A 21,376-nucleotide genomic window follows, 5' to 3' on the forward strand; every position below is an offset into this window, starting at 1 on the left:
AAAGTATCGGAGCCTGATGACTTTCCGATGCTATTCTTATAGTACTACTGAGATCTTCTTAAGCGTAGCTCTGCAACTATCAAATTTCAATATCTATAGCGATAATCTCAATATTTAAAAAATAAAAATTTACTTTTATTATGCTTATTCCCAAGAAGGATGGGATTCTCTTGGCTAGAGATTTTAGATTAATTTATCTGTTGAATGGTTTTTATATGATAATTTCAAAAGAAATGACCTCTAGACTATCAAATTTCTACCTATGCTTAGGCAGCTTTTATGGAAGTAAGGTCATATTAGGCAATATCCTGGTTGCTCATGAACTCATAGCTCATTGCAAGAGATCAAGGAACAAAGTAATAACCTACAAACTTAAATTTGAAAAAACCATTAAGAGGGTAGAGTGAACTGCTCGAAGGTTAGAGGCTTTCCAAGTGCATGGATTAGTTGGGTTAAAGACTTGTTAACTACTGCTTTGGTTGGGGTGCTTGTGAATCTAATATCGAGTAATTAGATCCCTTGAAAAAATAGTAGTTAGATAGGGAGACCCCTTGTCCCCATGCCTCTTTATTTTTACTGTAGATGTACCATCCAAGCTCCTCAGCAAGCTAGGAAAGCTGGACTAATTAAGAGCATTGGTAACCATGGAATTATGAGCAATATGCGAAGTCTCCAATTTGCAGATGACTCCATATTGGTTTTTAATGGCATCCCTTGGATCTAGTAGTTTTAAAGGTGTTATTGATCTCATCATTTGTCTTAATATAGATGATAATGAAGTTAACCAATTAGAAAGGTTAATGAACTACTTGGTCAGGCTGGCTTCTTGAAAGAGCAAATTGCTATGTTATGAAGGCAAACTAACTCCGAGTGTAGTGATAACAACTTTACCTTCCTATTTTACGACCATTTAAAAGTCCGTTAAAAGGGAAATTGAGTCATTTTAACTATTTGGTCGATTGACTTAATGTTGACAAAACAAAGAGGAGGGACCTGGCATTTTGAACCATGAGGATTTTAAAGTAGCTCTTGTTGCAAAATAGGCTCGCAAATTCTTAAAAATAGAAGAAGCAATGCCGAGGAAATTAGTATATATACTCCTCAAATTACACAATGAAAATATAGGGTATTAGAAGCTTTAGAGGATTGAGTGGACTATCTCCCATTAGGAGAGATATCCATCGAAGCCTCAAGGCTTTTTGGCCATGTTTTTTATATTTAGATTGGGCAACAAGGATAACATTTCTTCTTGGGAGGATAAATAGTTGACTAGTATATCATTATACTCTTTATTTGTGGCTTTGTATGGAATAATTCATAAGAGGAATAATTCTGTAACTTTCAACTGGAATTGGAGGGGATTTGAGTGGAATGTGAAGGTCCCAAGGCGTTTAAACAAGCAAGAGGATAAGGAGATATCTGAACATGATACTCTGCTACTAAAGATTCAATCAGCAAGGATAGCAGATAACTCAATTTGGAAGCCAACCAAAGATAGTTGCTTCTCTATAGCCTCTCATTACAAGTTTTTAAACGATGGAGGATTATTAGTTATTACATTGAATATTTAAGATTGACTAAACAGGATGAGCACATAGGTTGATAGTCGAAATATTAGAATACCATCGTATGCAGAGTTCTATTCGCACTATGCTACTTGTGTAGGCCAAATAGGTTGAAGAAAATGATCTTGCGTCATGTTGAATAGGCCGAGTGGCATCTAAAAGAGCGTCAACCAAATAAAGGCTGAGAGATCGTCTAAAGAGCAGATCAAGTTTTAAAACATGGAAAGTATGGATTGAGCGAGTGTGGCTTGTCTGAGAGGCTGAGTTTATAACTTGAGGCCAATCAGGTCTCTATAGCTTAAACCATGGGCTTAGCAAAAGGATTACAACCTTAGAATGTGGGCGGTTACCAAACAAACGGGATATATAAAGTAAAATGAGTGACTGGAGCTAGTTGTTGTAACCAAGGCCACAAATGAGTCGGGTTGACCCGGGACTCGACCCGACTCTACCAATTTTGGAGGATCTATAGGGTCGGGTTGGATTCTAAAATTGGACCCGATCTATTTTTCGGATCGGGTTTGGATTTATTGAATTCAGATCCGATCCGACCCGACCTAACTCATTTGAAATTTGGGTAATTTTGAATTTTTAATCCTACAACTTGATCTAATCCGATCCAAATATGTAAAATTATTTTGGCTTGCGGGTTACAGCCCGCAAGAGTGCATATTAAAGTTCTGAAGCCATGGATGGTTAACCTGAACCGGAGCCGAATTTTTTGGGTTAGGTCCCAATTATACATGGACCCTACCCTATCCGAAGGATCTTGTTGGATCAAAAATTGCAGCGGTGGACCAGGCCTGACCCAACCCAATCTTCCATCGAGTCGAGTCTGATTCCAAAATTAGTACTGAACAAGAATCCGGATTGGATCAGGACCACTTATGATTCGACATGACCCAACCTATTGGCACTCCTAGTTGTAACCATAAGAAGAAAATATAACTTAGAGAAGGGGCCTTTCGCCAAATCCAAAATTATCAGGTCTTTTTGTTATATCTTCTAATTCGCAGTACCATTCTATGGTCTCTTGGCTTGAGTTCCCTACTTTCTGGAGTTCACGACTTCTTTTATATAGTCGAATTATGAGCCGATATAGCTTCTTTACAGCCTATCATAGGAAGTATGGTGGATCAATAATAGGGCCTTTTTGAAGGCATAGAAACTACATATGAGGAAGATGCAGATACGGAGGAGGAGCTCTAACCGGCGGGGTTGGTTCCTTCTCTTCTTTCTACCCGCCCATGGCCCGTTCCTCGGAAGTGCTCCACTCAGCAACCTCTAAAACTTTAGGCGGGGGGCCCTGGGCGAACGAACAGCTCCTTCATCTCTAAGGGATAATTACTAAAGTATCACCTTTTCGGAGAAGTGGTTATGGAACCGCGCTACCACTTAGAGCTAAGGGTAACTAAAAAAGTAGGATAAATGAAAGTTGCAAACAATTACGCCTAAAAAGATAAACATTTTAATGCGGCTTTCCTTCAATCTTCTGGCTGGTGTGGAAAGAGCGTAATGGACGTATAATCCACGTGCAGCGAGCCTCTTACTAGCTATTAGATTATTCAAATCTAGAGGCAACTTGCACTCTGATAAGGGTGCGACAAATTTATGCTTATAAAAGCAATGACGTGAGATTCTTAGCCCTCATGAAATCTAAACCTCACCCTTTCTGTTGACTACACAGCGTGGTAGTCTTTTGAAGGGCAGAGCATTCTAAGAGAAATTTGAAGGTTTCTGTTGTAGGATGGGTTCTCGAATTTAATCTTACATCGCTGGATAGCGGAAAGGTCTGTGCCTTATAATGAGGAGGCCAAAATCTTTTCTCTCGAGGCATCTTTTGGGGCAAAATCGTGAGGGGGGGAGGCTGGTGGCTCCTGTCAAAAAAGAGGAAGTACCTATGCAAACCTCCGCAGGCTACGATCTACGAATCCCTCAAAACGAACTAGTGTTGGGCAACGGGCCGTGCCGGACCGGCCCGGCCCAGGCCCACCGGGCCAAAGGACTAAACGGACCGTGCCTGGCCCGACCCGTTTATGAAGCGGGCCGTGCCTGGCACGGCCTGTCCAGCATGGAACGCCAGCCCGGCCCGGCCCCAGGCCCGTCTATTGGCGGGCCGGGCCGGGCACGGCACGCCACGGGCCGTGCCAGGCACGGCCCGTAACGGGCGCAAACGGGCCGTGCCAGGCACGGCCCGTAACGGGCGCAAACGGGCCGTGCCAGGCACGGCCCGCAACGGCTTCAAACGGGCCGTGCCTGGCACGGCCCGCAACGGCTCCAGACGGGCCGTGCCGGCACGGCCCGTCTGGAGAGGGGGGAGGAAAATAGCCGTTTCCAACGGCTATTTTCGGGAAAAAGTCCATTTTACCCCTCCCAACAGTCCAATAACGGCTGAATTGAGGGGTATTTTGGGAAAAAAAATTTTTGGGCTTCTATAAATAGCCCATTCCTCCCTCATTCTCACCACACCAAACCTCTCATTCTCTCCTTCTCTACTGCTATTATTTCTCTCTTCTAAAGTGCTCTTCTAGCAATTTAATTTTTAGTTTGTTCAAGTGCTACACAAGAGGAGGTTCCTGTTGAGAAGAGAAGGTCGCTTCTGTTGAGAGCACAAGAGGAAGCTCGGAATCTCGGCTCTGCCTCTGCCCTCCGACCCTCTACTCAATTCCTCCTTGCAGTTAGTTTTTATTTTTTGAATTAATCATAGATATGTCATCTTTTGAGGAAAGTCAGTTTGGCATTCCTGTTTCTGAGGGAGAAGAAACTAATCCCCAACCCCATGTTCCTAGTTCCTCTAGAACTGGTGAACCGAGTGAAGATCAAACCTCTTCTCGTAAGAGGACTAGTGCTGTATGGAATGAATTTGATAGAGTTATGGTTGATGGAGTCTGGAAAGCTAGATGTAAAAAATGTGCCAAACTTTATAGTTATAGTAGTAGTGGGGGAACAGGGCATTTAAAAAGATATCAAGAGAGTCATAGGATGCATGATTCTCATGCTCAAACTCAAAGTACCCTTAATATACAAGGGGGATTACTTGTAGGTAATTTTGCATATAATCATGAAAATCAAAGAAAAGCACTTGTAAAATGGATAGTTAAGGATGAATTACCTTTTAGTTTATGTGAATCTTTTAATTTTGAAGAATATGTTCAATTAAACCTACAACCTGCTTACAAAAGAACTAGTAGGCGTACATTTAGAAGAGTAGCTATGACCAACTTTTTAGCAATGAAACAAAATTTAATTGAAACACTTTCTACTTTAAATGTAAAAATTTCATTAACTTCTGATATTTGGTTAGCATCTGTAGGTAGTAATTATTTTATTGCCATTACTGCTCATTATATTGATAATGATTGGCAATTAAATAAACGTATTCTTGCTTTTCGTGCTTTTGATTTTCCACATTCTGGGCAACAAATTTCAAATATTATTTATCAAACTGCATGTTCATATAATATTAATGATAAAATTATGTCTATTACTTTTGATAATGCATCTAATAATAATTCTGCTGTTGCATTATTAAAAGACTCATTGCATCCCATATTAGATGGAAATTTACTGCATATTAGATGTGCATGTCATATCTTAAATCTTTCTGTTCAAGCTGGCATGGGCATGATTCAAGATGTGATTTCAAAAATTAGAAATGCAGTTTCTTTTATTCATGCTTCAAGATCAAGACTTCAAGAATTTAAGGAATTATGCATAAATCATGGTAAACGTTTTAAAAAATTTAAACTTGATGTAATTACTCGTTGGAACTCCACATATAGCATGATACATGATGCATACCCATATAAAAACTTATTAAGTGCATATATTAATGATCGTAGATTAGGCTTTACATTGTCTGAAACTGATTGGAATAAAGGAAAAATTTTGGAAGATTTTTTGCTTAGTTTTTATAATGCTACCAATGTTCTTTCTGGTATTTATTACCTACTTCATGTTCATTTTTACAACAAGCATATATAATTAGTCAAAAATTTGCAGAACATAGATATGATGATGTTTTAATGCCTATTATTGACCTAATGGAATCTAAATGGAATGAGTATTGGGACAAGATATGTCCTATGCATAATTTAGCTGCTGTATTTGATCCTAGAGTTAAATTAAATGGCGTGCTAATTTTACTTGATGCATATTCTGAAAATATGAATCAAGATTCTGAATCTGCTAAAGATGAGGTAAAACAACTTCTTTATGATATTTATGCTATATATGATGAAAAAATTCGTGGATCTAGAACACAAATACAAACCTCTATTTCTTCTTCTAGTAGTTCTCGTTCGTCATCTATTTTTTCATTCATTGCACAGAAAAGACACACACATGCTTCAAGTTCCTCTTCATCTTCTTCATCTTTAAGTAGTGAACTAGAATTTTATTTACGAAATGATCTTCAGTCTGCATATGATGAAAATCAAATAGAGAATCTAGATGTATTATCTTGGTGGAAGAGTGTTAGAAATCAATATCCTGTTATGTCTGCAATTGCACGCGATATTTTAACTGTGCCGATGTCCACGGTAGCATCGGAATCCGCTTTTAGTGCAGGTCGGCGTGTTCTTGACGAAAAGAGAAGTAGGATGACGGGCGAAACGGTGGAGATGCTTCTCTGCTTCAAGGATTGGTTGGATGCTGAGGTAAGACTTCAAGATAAAGGTGGACATAATACAACATCCTCTGATGATGATGATACAAACACTACTGAAGACTGAAGACTGAAGACTGAAGACTGAAGACTGATTCACTGAATCACTGATGATTAGTAAGATTTCTTAATTTTTTATAATTGTACATTTTTATTGTATTCTGGAGGTCAGACCAAGGTCCAAACCTCGGCCCTTTCTTAGTTTCTTATTGTATTCTAGAGGTCAGACCAAGGTCCAAACCTCCCTTCATGTACCATTTTGATTTAAATTAATAAACTGGTAGGGGTCTATGCCAAACCCCCCACCATTAAGGTGGCTTTATATTCATAAATCCTTAGTTTTCAATATTTATTATTTTTTTAGGAAATTTATGAAGCATTAATTTTTATCGGGCCGGGCCGGGCCCAGGCCCGGACCGTGCCAGGCCCGCGGGCCAGCCCGGCCCAGGCCCTTATGGGCCGTGCCGGGCTGGCCCGCGGGCCGTGCCGTGCTTGGCCCGCGGGCCTAGAGCGGGCCGTGCCGGGCTCGGCCCGCGGGCCAGTACCTTGTGACCCAGCACGGCCCTCTCAAATGGGCCGTGCCTGGCACGGCCCAGGCACGGCCCGCTTCGTGCCGGGTCGTGCCGGGCCGTGGGCGGCCCGGCCCAGTGCCCAACTCTAAAACGAACAATACTTCGAGATGGACGCTGTCGCTTTTTCTGTCCAGGCGGTGGGGATTGTTGCCAGGGCAAAACCCCGCAACAGTTTCTAATATTCTCGTTGCATTCAACTTGCTAATGATTGTTAAGAGTGCAAGGTAGGTATATCGCAAACAAAGAACCAGGATTTTACTCGAGTAGTCTTTAATGATATAACGTTTTCTAAGCTTGTCGGTCTTTCGCTTTGACCAATTTAAAATATCTGAGAGTTCTCGCCTTTTCCCTGACACAATCTTTGACCGTACACTATCGTTATCCACCACTTCCGGAATGCTAACTGACACGTTGCTTGCGACACGGCCGCAGAGAGAGTATAATATAATGGGAGAAGGGTTTGGTGATAACTTGTACAGAGCATTTTGGATGTATTATTTTTTAATTTTATTAAATGCATCTGTACTTACCTAATTTAACTTATCCATCTTAAAAAAAAAAAATTGGTACATTAGCATGCTACTATTCTAGCTTAGCTTGAAACGTTCTGTAAACTTCCGAGTACATAAGTTCGAATATATTATTATTTATTAGTATAATTTTAAGAATTATAAAATAATATATATTGTTTATAATATTTTTTTTATTAACATGGTTCTATATTAATCTATACTATTTTTTTAGTATAATTTTGTTAAAATAATTTTAGAAATCACATAATAATTTATACCAGTCAATAATATTATTCATTATTAGTGTAATTTTATATCCGATTATATTATTTTTTTAAGACTGCAAAAAATAAAATTATTTTTTTATATTTTTTCTGTAAATATTTTAATAATACTTTTTTTCCTATGAAAAAATTTGTTGAGAGAGAGAGAGCGCGCTTGTGGAGGGGTGGTACCATAAAATAATCAATCTTATAAGTCAAACAGACATAGTCATATTTAGGTCCATATGCTTGGATCATACTGTCTTAGATTCTGGTGCCGTACAGATAAAGTAATGAATGCACTTTGGCAATATCAGCATGATGCTGGTTCAATGGAAGCATGAAAAAAATTTAATTCATTTCCGTATTTGGTTCAATTATAAGTTCAAAAAACTATGCCAAGAACAGATCGCTTAGCGCTTGCACGATAATGTCATCTCTTGCTCCTTCAAGGAGATAAGATTCACTTTAGTTCGAGTCAACCTGCGAGGGACGGCATAGGTGTATAGTAGTAAAAGGGGCGCTGGTAATTCAAGTTTTAAAGTGGTTCTTATTTCTCATAAGAAAGAAAGAAAGGAAGAAAGAAGGGAAGAAAGAAAGAAAAAAAAAAACTTAACGAGCATTCTCAAACTCAGACTTCAATGATGCTTCTAATTCCTAGGAATTGATGTAAAAGGTGGCGGTTCAGGTTCCCCCACATCCAACTCCGCATATAATTTATAGAGAAGTACAGTCTGATTTGAGACCTCACATCCCAGCGGACCCAACCCTCCCCAAAGCACGCTGCACGCAGCAGAACCCCCTTACCACATAGAATTTTTTTTAATAAACTGATGCTCTGAATATATAATATTAAAAAAATAATTTTTACATATTTAATTGTTCTGAAAAAATATCTGTTCTTATTTTATAAAAATATTTTAGTTTTTAACCAATAAAAATTAAATTTTATTATATCTCTATGAAATTTTTTCTATATTATAAAAAATTTATTCTTGAAAACTTCAATCAGATGTTGAGTCCACAGAGGAATATAAGACAGAGAAAGCCATGGCTCCTCTCCTGTCTGAGATCTCATCCTCCTTTAGTTCCATCATTCCATGCCTACCAAAGCCCAAGAAAACTCCCAGCTGATGGGAAATAAAACGACCCAATCGTCTCCAATCCCCAGTCTGCACCCGCTCCAGTGGCATCTCAAGTAACTCCAACCCTTTTTGGTTAAAACCCATCAATAATACCACATCAATTAGCTCCGAGACAAGTAGAAGATGGCGTCCGGCAGCCGGCCGACGCAGTCATCCGGCGCGAGCAACCTCCGGGGCGGCGGCAGTTCCCATCCGTCGGAATCGGTGAGCAAGGCGATCGCCCAGTATACCGTGGACGCCCGCCTCCACGCTGTCTTCGAGCAGTCCGGCGAGTCCGGCAAGTCCTTCAATTACTCCCAGTCGGTGCGCACGGCGACGCCGTCGCAGTCGATCCCGGAGCAGCAGATCACGGCGTACCTCTCCAGGATCCAGCGCGGTGGCCACATCCAGCCATTCGGTGCCACCGTCGCCGTCGACGAGCCCTCCTTCCGCCTTCTCGCCTTCTCCGAGAACGCCCCCGACCTCCTCGACCTCCCCCAGTCCGTCCCCTCCCTCGACCCCTTCTCCCCTCACCGCCGCCTCGCCCTCGGCTCCGACGTCCGCTCCCTCTTCACCCCGTCCTCCGCCGTCCTCCTCGACCGCGCCGCCTCCGCCCGCGAGATCACCCTCCTCAACCCCCTCTGGATCCACTCCCGCGCCTCTGGCAAGCCCTTCTACGCCATCCTTCACAGAATTGATATCGGAATCGTCATCGATCTCGAGCCTGCGCGCCCCGAGGACCCTGCCCTCTCCATCGCCGGCGCCGTACAGTCCCAGAAGCTCGCCGTCCGGGCAATTTCGAGCCTCCAGTCTCTCCCCGGCGGCGATATTAAGCTCCTCTGCGATACCGTCGTCGACCACGTCCGCCAGCTCACCGGCTACGACCGCGTCATGGTGTATAAGTTCCACGAGGACGAGCACGGGGAGGTCGTCGCCGAGAGCCGCCGCGACGACCTCGAGCCCTACCTCGGCCTCCACTACCCGGCCACCGACATCCCCCAGGCCTCCCGCTTCCTCTTCAAGCAGAACCGCGTCCGGATGATCGTCGACTGCAACTCCACCCCCGTCCAGGTGATTCAAGACGAGAGCTTGATGCAGCCGCTCTGCCTCGTCGGCTCCACCCTCCGGGCGCCGCACGGCTGCCATGCTCAGTACATGGCCAACATGGGCTCCATCGCCTCCCTTGCCTTGGCCGTTGTCATCAACGGCAGCGGCGACGACGACGGCATAAACCGCAACGCCATGAAGCTCTGGGGCCTCGTCGTTTGCCACCACACCTCCCCTCGCTCCATCCCCTTTCCGCTCCGCTATGCCTGCGAGTTCCTCATGCAGGCCTTCGGCCTTCAGCTGAACATGGAGCTCCAATTGGCAGCGCAATTATCCGAGAAGCACATCCTCAGGACCCAGACCCTGCTCTGCGATATGCTCCTCCGCGAATCGCCTGCCGGAATCGTCACCCAGAGCCCCAGCATAATGGACTTGGTGAAGTGTGACGGAGCTGCCCTCTACTATCAGGGGAAGTACTGGCCGGTCGGTGTCACTCCAACAGAGGCTCAGATAAAGGATATAGTGGAATGGCTCTCGGCTTGTCATGGGGACTCGACGGGGCTGAGCACCGACAGTTTGGCGGATGCTGGCTATCCGGGCGCGGCAGCACTCGGGGATGCTGTCTGTGGGATGGCTGTTGCCTATATCACTCCAAGAGACTTCTTGTTTTGGTTCAGGTCGCACACAGCGAAGGAGGTCAAGTGGGGTGGTGCAAAGCATCACCCGGAGGACAAGGATGATGGGCAGAGGATGCACCCTCGGTCATCGTTTAAGGCATTCTTGGAAGTGGTTAAGAGCAGGAGCTTGCCGTGGGAGAATGCAGAGATGGACGCCATACACTCATTGCAGCTCATTCTGAGGGATTCTTTTCGGGAAGCAGCGGAGGGGACAAGCAATTCGAAGGCGATGATCAATGGTCAGTTTGGGGACCTGGAGTTGCAAGGGATAGATGAGCTCAGCTCGGTTGCGAGGGAGATGGTAAGGTTGATAGAAACAGCAACTGCTCCCATTTTTGCAGTTGATGCAGATGGACGTATCAATGGCTGGAACACAAAGATTGCTGAATTGACAGGGCTCCCTGTGGAGGAAGCTATGGGCAAATCACTGGTTAAGGATCTTGTCTTCAAGGAGTCGGCCGATGTTGTCGCTAAGCTTCTCTTCCGAGCCTTGAGAGGTACAGTTTTTTTTTCTCCTTATGCACAATTATTTATTTATTTATAGATAATAGTTGGGGGCTGTAGCAGTGGTGTTTGTTGTCTTCTTGTTGGAGATATATGCTCTCTGATAAAATAAGTAAATGGAAGCTTGCCTTATACTACAGTCTATAAGTCTGAATTTAGGTGTAATTCTGCAATATAATCTATTATGGAATGCAACACCATGATTTGACAGGTTCAAAGGGAAATGCATTTGATTTAGAGAATGATCATTCACCTAATTCAAATCCATGCAGGTGAAGAAGATAAGAATGTGGAGCTAAAGCTGAAGACTTTTGCCTTGCAACAATCGAAGAATGCTATTTATGTCATAGTAAATGCTTGTTCTAGTAGAGATTACACAAACAATATCGTAGGTGTCTGTTTTGTTGGCCAGGATGTTACTGGACAGAAAGTGGTCATGGATAAATTCATTCAGATACAAGGTGATTATAAGGCTATCGTACATAGTCCTAACCCTCTGATTCCCCCCATATTTGCTTCGGATGAGAACACGTGTTGCTCAGAGTGGAACACAGCAATGGAAAAGATTACTGGTTGGTCAAGAGGGGAAATGATTGGAAAGCTTCTGGTTGGAGAAGTTTTTGGCAGCTGCTGTCGACTCAAAGGTCCAGATGCTCTTACAAAATTCATGATTGTCCTTCACAATGCCATTGGAGGGCAGGAAACAGACAAATTCCCGTTTGCATTCTTTGACAAGGATGGCAAATTTGTGCAGGCACTTCTGACAGCAAATACAAGAAGTAATATGGATGGCCAGATTATCGGAGGCTTTTGCTTCTTGCAGATTGCTAGCCCTGAACTGCAGCAAGCTCTTGAAATCCAGAGGCAGCAGGAAAAGAAATGCTATGCAAGAATGAAAGAGCTGGCTTATATATACCAAGAGATAAAAAATCCACTTAGCGGTATTCGGTTCACAAACTCACTGTTGGAGATGACAGACTTAACTGATGATCAGAAGCAGTTCCTTGAAACTAGTGCTTCTTGTGAGAGACAGATGATGAAGATCATAAAGGACGTGAATCTACAAAGCATTGAGGATGGGTAAGTATTTTTTTTTTTCCACTTCAGTTTGGAAAGTGTGCTGTACTCTGTCCATTTTGCAATTATTTTATTTCCATGTTTTTATTCTACTGGATATGGATAAATTGCAGAACTATATTGATATAGTGACATTGAGGAGAACTTGGAGTGGGCACTGATTTGCTTTGTTCTCAGTACAGCCTTAGAATGCTGATTTGCCACCATATGGGTTCAATAAGACCATCTGGAAAACAGTATTGGCAAACTCATTTGTTTAAACAATTGGTTTTGAGATGTTACTAATAATAGGCAAACCAGATGTGTTTCTTGATTTTGTTTCATACCATTCTACATAGAAATGCTCAAAAATGTTTCTTACTTTCAAGTCATAAGCATCACGTATTTTCCCAGCAGCTCAGTTTTATGTCTGAAAGTAACTGGTAGAGAACTCAAAAGTTAACTGTGAATATGGAAAGAGAGTCCAACTGGAAAACATTGGGAAGAAAAGCAAGAGAGGCAAAACATTATCAAAACTAAGTGGAATTATTCTATCTAGACCAATCAAAACTGAAACGGAAATACACAGCAAAACTTAGGTACAAGAATGAATTAGGTTGGAAAATGACAAATAACAATGGCCTGCTTAATATTTAATTTGCTTTTGACAAATAGCTCGAAGACATTGCACATGATCACTTGGAGGTGATTGACTTTGGAAAAAGTCACTTGTACCTACTGTGCTCAGAGAAGTGGCTAATGTAAAGAAAAAGATGAAAAAAAGCTAGTTGGAATCATTTCTCTCATTGACTATTTAATCCAACATTGATTTTGGAAATTCACTGGATGAGAAACAGTCCTCGAACAGTTGCAAGGCAGAACATTTGTTATGGCCACTAACTCTCCTTAACTGTAATATCTTTCCATAAAATATATTGTCGATTGTAAGGATGCACAGGTCTTTATGTAATTACAATTAGTGTTCATTGTCATGGAACATGTAATTAATATTTATGTCTTCTTAAATATGCACAGAGTACAATGTATATGCCATGTTATCTTATAATTACATTATTCTTGAAGTATCTCAAACCTCCATTGGTTGCCATGGGTCTATGGCATACTAGCACATTAGCTAGGTCAAAACTTAAGATATGGGGCTTAAGTGGTCGCCCAAGTACGTGCCAATTGAGAGTTAATGCTAAGGGCTTACAGATGCAGGATTAAGTGAAAATTTGGTTTATGTACAATGCTGAAAAGTTTGGCTATGCTTAGTAGTATGAAAGTACTTGCAAGGCTTATAATCCTTTTGAAGTGTCGAGTTCACTCATGGGTGAAATGCTACTTGTACTATAGAACCAATGAAGGGTGTGTTTGAATTTGATCAAGGATCTTCTTTACTAAGTGTTAGGAGGTTTAGGATGCTTGGTGGCATAATTGGAGACACATGACATTCTAGAGGATCATTGCACTTCGATCTTTGGAAAGTTAATATTTAACTTGGGTTTCAGGAGTTAATGCAAGTATGGCTAAATATGAAAAGTTTTGTGGGTGTCAATTACTTTTAACAGGTATGTACCAGTCTAATTGTATTCACGTCATATGTTGGAAAACTTAACCAATATAATTTTGTTCACTAAACATGGTTCTGAAGGAAACTGATATTCGATCAATACTGCATGAGACTGAAAGGTCTATGGGTATAGCCTATTAATAATTATTTGATAGGTAAGGTAACTCCATAATTCCATATCATTAGACAATTAACTAATGAGCCATTTTAGGTGTCAAAATTCAGAGTGTAACAAATTTCATAATCCACACGCTTCATAGAATTTCAAAGTTTAATTTGTTGGGCCTGATTATTTTCTTAAAATTTTCATTCATATCATATAGTATTTGTATATATTATTTTTATATGGCGTGTACAAGTCAATTTTCTCTCCCATTCAACTTGTTTTAGTTGAAATCAAGGATTAAAATATTGTGATATGGGGCATAATGCCCCCTTGTTAATAGGGTATGTATCCTACGAACACTATATATCAATCAGAACAAGTAGGGGCCGGCCAATAAGGCCTAGTTTGGGTCCGTTTTTATTTTTTTTGCATTTTTTTTAAAAAATATTTCTTTAATGCCGACTTTATGCGAAAGTTGATAAGTTCCTTGATTTGAATGCTTGAATTATCTTTTGCGGTACCCCTAACTTAAGTTGTTGATATGCCTTGGTCTTACTATCACAAGGTGATCTTACCCCTAGTTTAACTATTTTAGTCTTTTGATTGAAAGCCCAAAGTTCAGGAAAATAAGTAATAAAGTTTAGTAAAATAAGTAATGAGTTGTATCAACATGAATTTGGTGTTATTAATATTACATTTTCCATGTGTGCTCAGAGCTTGTTCTTTGCTATTTCACATGAAATTTATTGTGTAATGCATAATTTCACATAGTGCATCATAAAAAATACATTGGACAATTATACTTGTTCATTACTGATTCAAATATAATAACTTTTTGTAAATCAGTGAACTTATAATAATATTTAAGGTTGTCAAGACTAGAAAACCTACTTGTGTAACTGAATTAACAATCGAATAAAGAATGCATGTAACATATTTTTGAACAGTGGTAAACCCCCCCCTCCCCCTCCCATCAACATATTGGTTTGTGGCCGATACAGAGGCATCACTCCTGGTACCAAATCTTTGGTTGAAACCAGCTGAAATAAATCAAAACTACTGAACCATCCTAGCATGTGGTTTGGCCAAAACATTTTCTAAATTTGTAGACATGGGTAGTCGTTGGTGAAAGAGTTATCAAGTTTGTGACAAGAGGTTGTGGGAGTTCAATGCTTGGACAAACCTACATATATTCTTATCTAATGGACTAATCTGTTGTGGTGAGACAGGCAGATAATATGTCACTTTTAATTTCGATCGTCTACTCTGCCCCCTCCCCCCAATCAATTGGGGGGCCAAAAAACAGAGGATGTGTACTTGGACTAAGTATCTTGTAAGTTTTAGATGTTTTGCAAATTTTAGTTGTTTCTCGACTTGATGTCAACCTTTCAATTAGTGCCCACTTCCTGGCCAAGGCAACCTTAATGCAAGAGGATCTTTAAGTTGTCTCCCAACTAGACATCGGCCCTCTGAATTAGTGCCAGATTCCCAGCTAGGGCAACTGTTAGGCAAGAGAAGAGCCAACTTTATTGGCTATGTATTCTGAGTCAATGCAATTAGGGAGTTTGCCCTGCAAGCTTCCCCTAAACAAGTGCATACATCTATTACTCAATAATTAATTATCCTTGTGAAGCACCGACTCCGACAACCAATTTAAGCATCAAAAAGTCACATTATGTAACTATATTCATGTGTCTATATAGTATCTGCGATTCTATATGTGTATATGAAATTAGGAATGCAAGTGTCTGCATGTAAATATATGTAAATACCTGAAATGGCAAGCATATCACGAATATCCTGAGATGAAAAACTCCACCACACTTAAATTATAACTCAGTGCGTATGTACATTACATTATAATAGATCATATCAGATAAGCTTTAATTATATTTCTGTATCTTATGTTTGGATAGATCATCTTATGGCCATGATTTTTACAGCACCATATCTATGCTTTGTTACTACTAGCTTCCTATTCTGGGCACATGGACTAATGTTGTCTTTCTGATACTAGCTCATTGATCCTCGACAAAGGTGAATTTCTGCTTGGAAGCGTTATAAATGCTGTTGTTAGCCAAGTGATGATTTTGCTGAGAGAAAGAGGTTTACAATTAATTCGGGATATTCCTGAAGAAATAAAAATAATTTCTGTATATGGAGACCAAGTTAGAATTCAGCAAGTCTTGGCTGATTTTTTGCTGAATATGGTGCGGCATGCACCATCTCCAGATGGGTGGGTGGAGATCCAAGTGAGGCCAAGTTTGAAGCAGAATGCTGATGGAACAGAAGTGGTGCTTTTCCAATTTAGGTCTGCTAGCTATATTGCTCTTATTCCTTAGTTTGTAGAACTGCGGAAGTAGAATTGCTATTTGTTACCTTTAGAAGACCAAATGTTTAATTGTTTGTATAACATAAAATCAGTATAATAGCATGTATATGACAATAAGGCTTTCATTGTGATATCCTGGATGCTTTCCTGCTTATTGAGACATATAGCTTATCTGATGGTTGTAAGAATCACAATCCTTTACTGTGATCATTTCATGCATCAAGAACATATCCCAATAACACGATCTTCAAATTTCCCCCCATTCTATAGCAAAAATGATAGCTAGTATAAGTCTTGTAGCAATGAACCTTCTTTCCCTTTTAGTCTTTTGGAATTAAAAATCTAAGAGCAAGCATATGTAGGTCATACTTTATCCATTGCTTTCTTAACCAGGTTTTTTTTAAATATATATTAGATTAGAAGGTATGGATCAAATGATCCTTCAGAGAAACAAAGTTAGAAAAGGGCGGTGAATCAATGAATTGTTTGATCCTCTGCTTATTCTATGTACTCATTAATTAATTTTTTAAAATTTTGAATTCTTGTCAACCTGAATGCTTTCTTTCCTATCTTTTAGGTGGATTGATATCACGGTAAATATGGCATTTTTGTATTTTATTTTTTAAAATTTTGAATTCTTGTCAACCTGAATGCTTTTTTTCCTATCTTTTAGGTGGATTGATATCACGGTAAATATGGCATTTGTTTATATTTTTTATAAATGTGTGGCAAGTTCATGTGTGCATACAGGTGTTTCTAGTCTTGTTTTCTTTTTCTTGTTGTGCATCAAATGTTGGAATTTAAGCAACTTCTCTGAATAGCCATCGGTGAATTTAGCTGACCATGATATATGGTCCCACATGTGCTATTGATTTGTTGTACTCTAATTCGAAACACTAGAACATCTCAATTACGAAATCTCTGAGTCCTATTTGTTTCTTATGAGGTTCAGTTATCAAACTGCCTTGTTGTATTGAGCATGTAAAAGCAAGACCCTTTTAGTCACATAAAAGTGATTTAAAGAAAATACTGAAAGAAAGTTGTGCTGAAAAAAGGAGAACATTTCTGATGTGTTACTAACAAAATGATAGGTATTCCAGAAAAATTTGCTCTGGACTTGTTGAAAATGATTTATGGGCACTGAAACTTATTTTCAAACTTGTTCTATCGGTGCTGATGTTCTCTTTAAAATAATGAACACAAAGCATAACTTGTTCAATCAAAAATTTGAAATCCTTGAAGACTGAAAGCTTATAAAAAACTCAAAACAATTACACACACAGCTAAAATTTCATAATAATCTCTTATACATGTTTTCTCATAAACTGAAATTGGGGTGGAAAACATCCTATTATTCCCACTGCAATTTCATATCGTTCCAGTCAGACATCATTATGTGTGTTGCCCTTACTATTCTTTTATGTTCTCTCCTATCACTAACTAGAAGGAAGCTATACTGATATAAGTTATTTTGCATGTCATGCAAGGTTCGCCGTACCAGTATCGGCCTCTGTACCGGTGCCACACTAGCATAGTATTGGTACGGTACAATGCAGAATTTTTTTTTTTGGCATACCAACCCTCGATACGTTATCCGTACCGGTACCAATACTGAAGCGGTACGGTACGGTACGTCCGGTACCGTCCATGACGGCATAGTATGGCATACTAGGATGTTATATAACATCCAATATCTTAAAATTTTAAGCCTGTTTTCGCTTCAATAGTTTTATGTCTTCTGCCGTTTGCCTTTTTTTTCTCTAATTGCTGATCAAGTGTTGGTTTTTTATGGCGTAGGATTGTTTGCCCAGGTGATGGCCTTCCAGCAGAACTTGTGCAAGATATGTTCCATAACTCCAGCTGGGTGACCCAGGAAGGCCTTGGTCTGAGCATATGCAGGAAGATCCTAAAACTGATGAAGGGGGAAGTCCAGTATATCAGGGAGTCAGAGAGATGTTACTTCCTCATCTTCATGGAGCTTCCCAGTTGTTATATTGGTGAAAGCAGGGGGAACTAATCCAGTCAGAGACATGGAATTCTCACTGGACTGATATTATGCTAAGCTGCAGCTCTAGTAAATGGTGCTTGGTTCTCTGGAGCTATACTAGATGAGCTAGGCCCAAAAACTGAGAGACATCTGAATAACTGCTTGGAAACTCTCCAGTCACGTTGGGAACTCCATTAGATGACTGGGGCACTGTTAAGGTCAGTGATGTTGCATGAGATTGTTTTACTGATCTTGTGCAAGCTTTTCCCCATTTTATTAGGAGCATGCCTATGATCTTGTTTGTTACCCTCATAAAGCACATAGGAGCCATGGCTACGTGAAAATGTATTCCCTGTTGTTGTTTGCTTGATGCTGTTGGCGCTTGCGAGCTGGAGATGCTAATGGTGGCTTCATCTGTTGTATATGAGTCTGACGCTCTAAATGAATGAATTGCTATGGAAAGTTTCAATAGCTTTTAAGATTCTATCCGTATAGTCTTAATGAAGAATTTTCTCTGATAGGGATGCTTTCAACAAGGAAGCATGCCTATTGTAGTGGTTTGAACTTGGGAACTTTGTAGAATTGGTGTTGGTGGATGTACATAGGTGTCAAATTTTGATCCACAGAAAGCTTTGATGTTGCTAATGAATCAACGCAATAGGCAAAATTATGAGTAAATGGAATAATCATTTATTACTGATTACTGATGGATCGATAATATTAATTTCTTGGAAGTGCTCCGCCTTTTGAATGGTTTCCACATATTGATTAACCATTTGAAAATATTTTTGGTTGGCATAAATTATCATTGTCTAAATGGTGCAGATCTTGGATTCAGGAGATGCAAGGGTACTATATGCTGTTGCTCCTGCAAAAAGGCCCGGCGTGCAGGAAATATGTAAGAGAAGAAATATAATGGTGTCTTCTGCTGCTTTTTTTGGCAAATTATGTTGCCTTCTGCGGGGATTATTCCGGCGACCAAGCAAGTGCGCTTCCAGATGTAAGTTGGTTATCTTGCAATCAATTATTACCTTATTGTTGAAGCAAATAGGTTCGTAGGTTTCATGAGGTGGCTGCCCTGAAGTCCTTCCAAGAGGGATTTGGCATTGTCCACTTAGTTTAGCTGGATTATGCTGTGAGATGCTTGCAGGTTAGAACAGGGTGCCCTTTCTGTTCCTTCAGCATTTATCGGAGCTTTTAAAACTGAATTGCTATTCTATAGTTAGACTATATAACAGAATTGCCCTTCCATTAAATTTTCAGAATCTCACTTTTTACTTGGAAAAAGAAAAAAAAAAACATTACTGTTATTCTTTTGCTCTCTATATGCATGCCATGCACCATCCAGCTTATTGTTGAGATTCACTGTTAAATTCTAATTCTATTAGAATTTCTATTTAAGTATTCATTAATTTTAATAATTTTAAGTTTTTATTTTTAATTTTATTCTGCTTAGTTATTCCTTCTAAAATAATTATTTTTATCCTTCAGTGGTTAACAAGTCTTATTTTGTAGGAGTCTACTTAGTTATGTTTTTCCTGTCCTTAATCACGTGCATCATGCATGTTCGGAACTAGTTACAAGAAAAATACAGTGTGCTTGGCCATATGAATTGTCTCCATTAATAGTAAATTACGAGCATCTAAACTAATCATAGCCTACTTTCTGCTACTAAGAATTCACAAAGGGAGATGCCGGAATGCATGATCCAGGGGACAGGAATCTTAGGATAGCTTGCCAGCAGCAGCAAATATTATCTTGAGGACGCAGCACGTAGAAGCGGAACAAACCTGATTCTGTTTCAGCATATGGATATCATCTCCCCAACTACAGATGGCAAACGTATGGATAACACTGAAGAGACGTCTGAAAGCATAAAGAATGTAAATGGACAAGGAGTATTCTTCTGGACCACCGACTACCCAAGTCCAAGAAGGCAATGAACAGTTGAACACAAGGATGAGAAAATGATGAAAAACATCAACAAAAATAAACAAAGGCAAAAATATTGAATCTTTTTAGGTGAATTGGAAACTCCTGAATTGCACTTAGAGATGGCTTTTGGAAAACCATAACATACAACTATACGAGCCATGCAGCCTTTCGAGTGGACTAGCATGGAGAAGGCTTTGATCGAAGTATTCAAATCACAGAAACCACAAAGCCAGAAGCCACGGATATGTGCCCTGATTCGAGCATGGACAATATCAATTTGAATAAAAATTTCTAGAATAAAAAGTATTAAGAGTACCAATTGAAAATAATTTTTCTTTGAAACCCATTTGAAAATAGATTTTTTAAAATTTACTCCACATAATTCATTTTCTGCATGGAGATGTCTTGTCAAAGAATTGAGAAATTGGCATCTTGAACCTGAAATATAAACTTGCCTGCAAATTACCACCTCAGTAGGACCAAAACACACTCTGGGAGTCTATAAATGATCGACCTCGCCTTCGCATTGTGCAACACAAAATCTTGCTCCTCACAGCACGACTTGAAGCTCATGAGGAGATGACTAGCCTTGCTGTCACAATCCAACTGTCTTTTCAAATACCTCGTGGCAGATTCTACAGGAGTACAAGTCAATAGTAGAATAATCACTTTCCATTTTGTACTGTGCACATAATTGGGATGCACTGTGTAGCACTTACAAGTTGAATAAAGTAGATAGCCTGTTGCCATAGAGCTAAGAGATATATCTATGATGTAACTGTTATTGGTAAAGCTCACACTAAATGATTAAATAGTATATAATGTTTCATTGAAGTATAAACATTATGCTTTTCCTGCAAAACTTTGGCGTAAGTGAATTGCCAGAGTGAAATGCAGTCTTTGCAGGTTATTTGCAAGATTTTTAACTTTCAAGATATACAAAATTCAGCAGGGGATCAAAGTTTGCGTGTTGGTTTTCAAGCATGTCGGCAAAATGTTGTCAGGTGATGCAAGATCACACTGTGGAATAGGATTAACTTATGTCAGTGTAATGATGGCTACTTATATCTGTAAACAAATCTTCTACTCCATCTAAAGAATCGAATCCGCCCTTGTGGTAATGTTTCTTGTATCTAAGTCAACTGTTCTCCAATATGTCATTAGCTGAACCAAATTGTGATAAATATCTCCAATTTTTAGCATTCCTCGGATAGATCAGCCGCAAAATTGCCAGCAGGCTTCCCAAGAAATTGGACTACTTCAACTCAACTTCAAAACAGTGGAGTGTGCATGAACACTCACTGGGAGTATTGTAGCCTAGACCATGACTAACAAATCTCTGACCAATTCATAGGGTGCTAAACATCAGCAATTGCTATATTATCTAGGTTTAAGCACCCTCCTCAAAACAGGCACAAGATTTCTGCCTCGATAAGCCAACAAACTAACTTGAGAAA

The 21,376-nt window shown here is 39.9% G+C and overlaps 1 protein-coding gene across 11 annotated transcripts; it reads left to right on the forward strand.

The window, feature by feature from the left end:
• The first annotated feature begins 8,602 nt into the window (after positions 1-8,602).
• On the forward strand, positions 8,603-21,074 carry LOC120103729 (phytochrome B-like). 11 transcript variants are annotated; one of them, XR_005509509.1, is made up of 6 exons: positions 8,607-10,923; positions 11,203-12,010; positions 15,683-15,976; positions 17,795-18,202; positions 18,823-18,984; positions 20,794-21,074. XR_005509509.1 is itself a non-coding variant. In XM_039121413.1 (5 exons), exons 1-4 carry the CDS (start codon positions 8,847-8,849, stop codon positions 17,525-17,527), a joined length of 3,222 nt encoding a protein of 1,073 aa, XP_038977341.1. In that variant the 5' UTR covers positions 8,603-8,846; the 3' UTR covers positions 17,528-17,537; positions 17,795-17,887. The 11 variants fall into 11 exon arrangements, 2 of the variants coding, with proteins under 2 accessions (XP_038977341.1, XP_038977339.1); XR_005509505.1 differs by having other exon boundaries at positions 8,608-10,923; positions 18,810-18,984; XR_005509506.1 differs by having other exon boundaries at positions 8,608-10,923; positions 18,810-18,984; positions 20,805-21,074.
• The last annotated feature ends 302 nt before the right edge of the window (positions 21,075-21,376 follow it).

The sequence above is a fragment of the Phoenix dactylifera genome, unplaced genomic scaffold (assembly GCF_009389715.1).
Source record: "Phoenix dactylifera cultivar Barhee BC4 unplaced genomic scaffold, palm_55x_up_171113_PBpolish2nd_filt_p 001069F, whole genome shotgun sequence".
Lineage (NCBI taxonomy): Eukaryota > Viridiplantae > Streptophyta > Magnoliopsida > Arecales > Arecaceae > Phoenix > Phoenix dactylifera.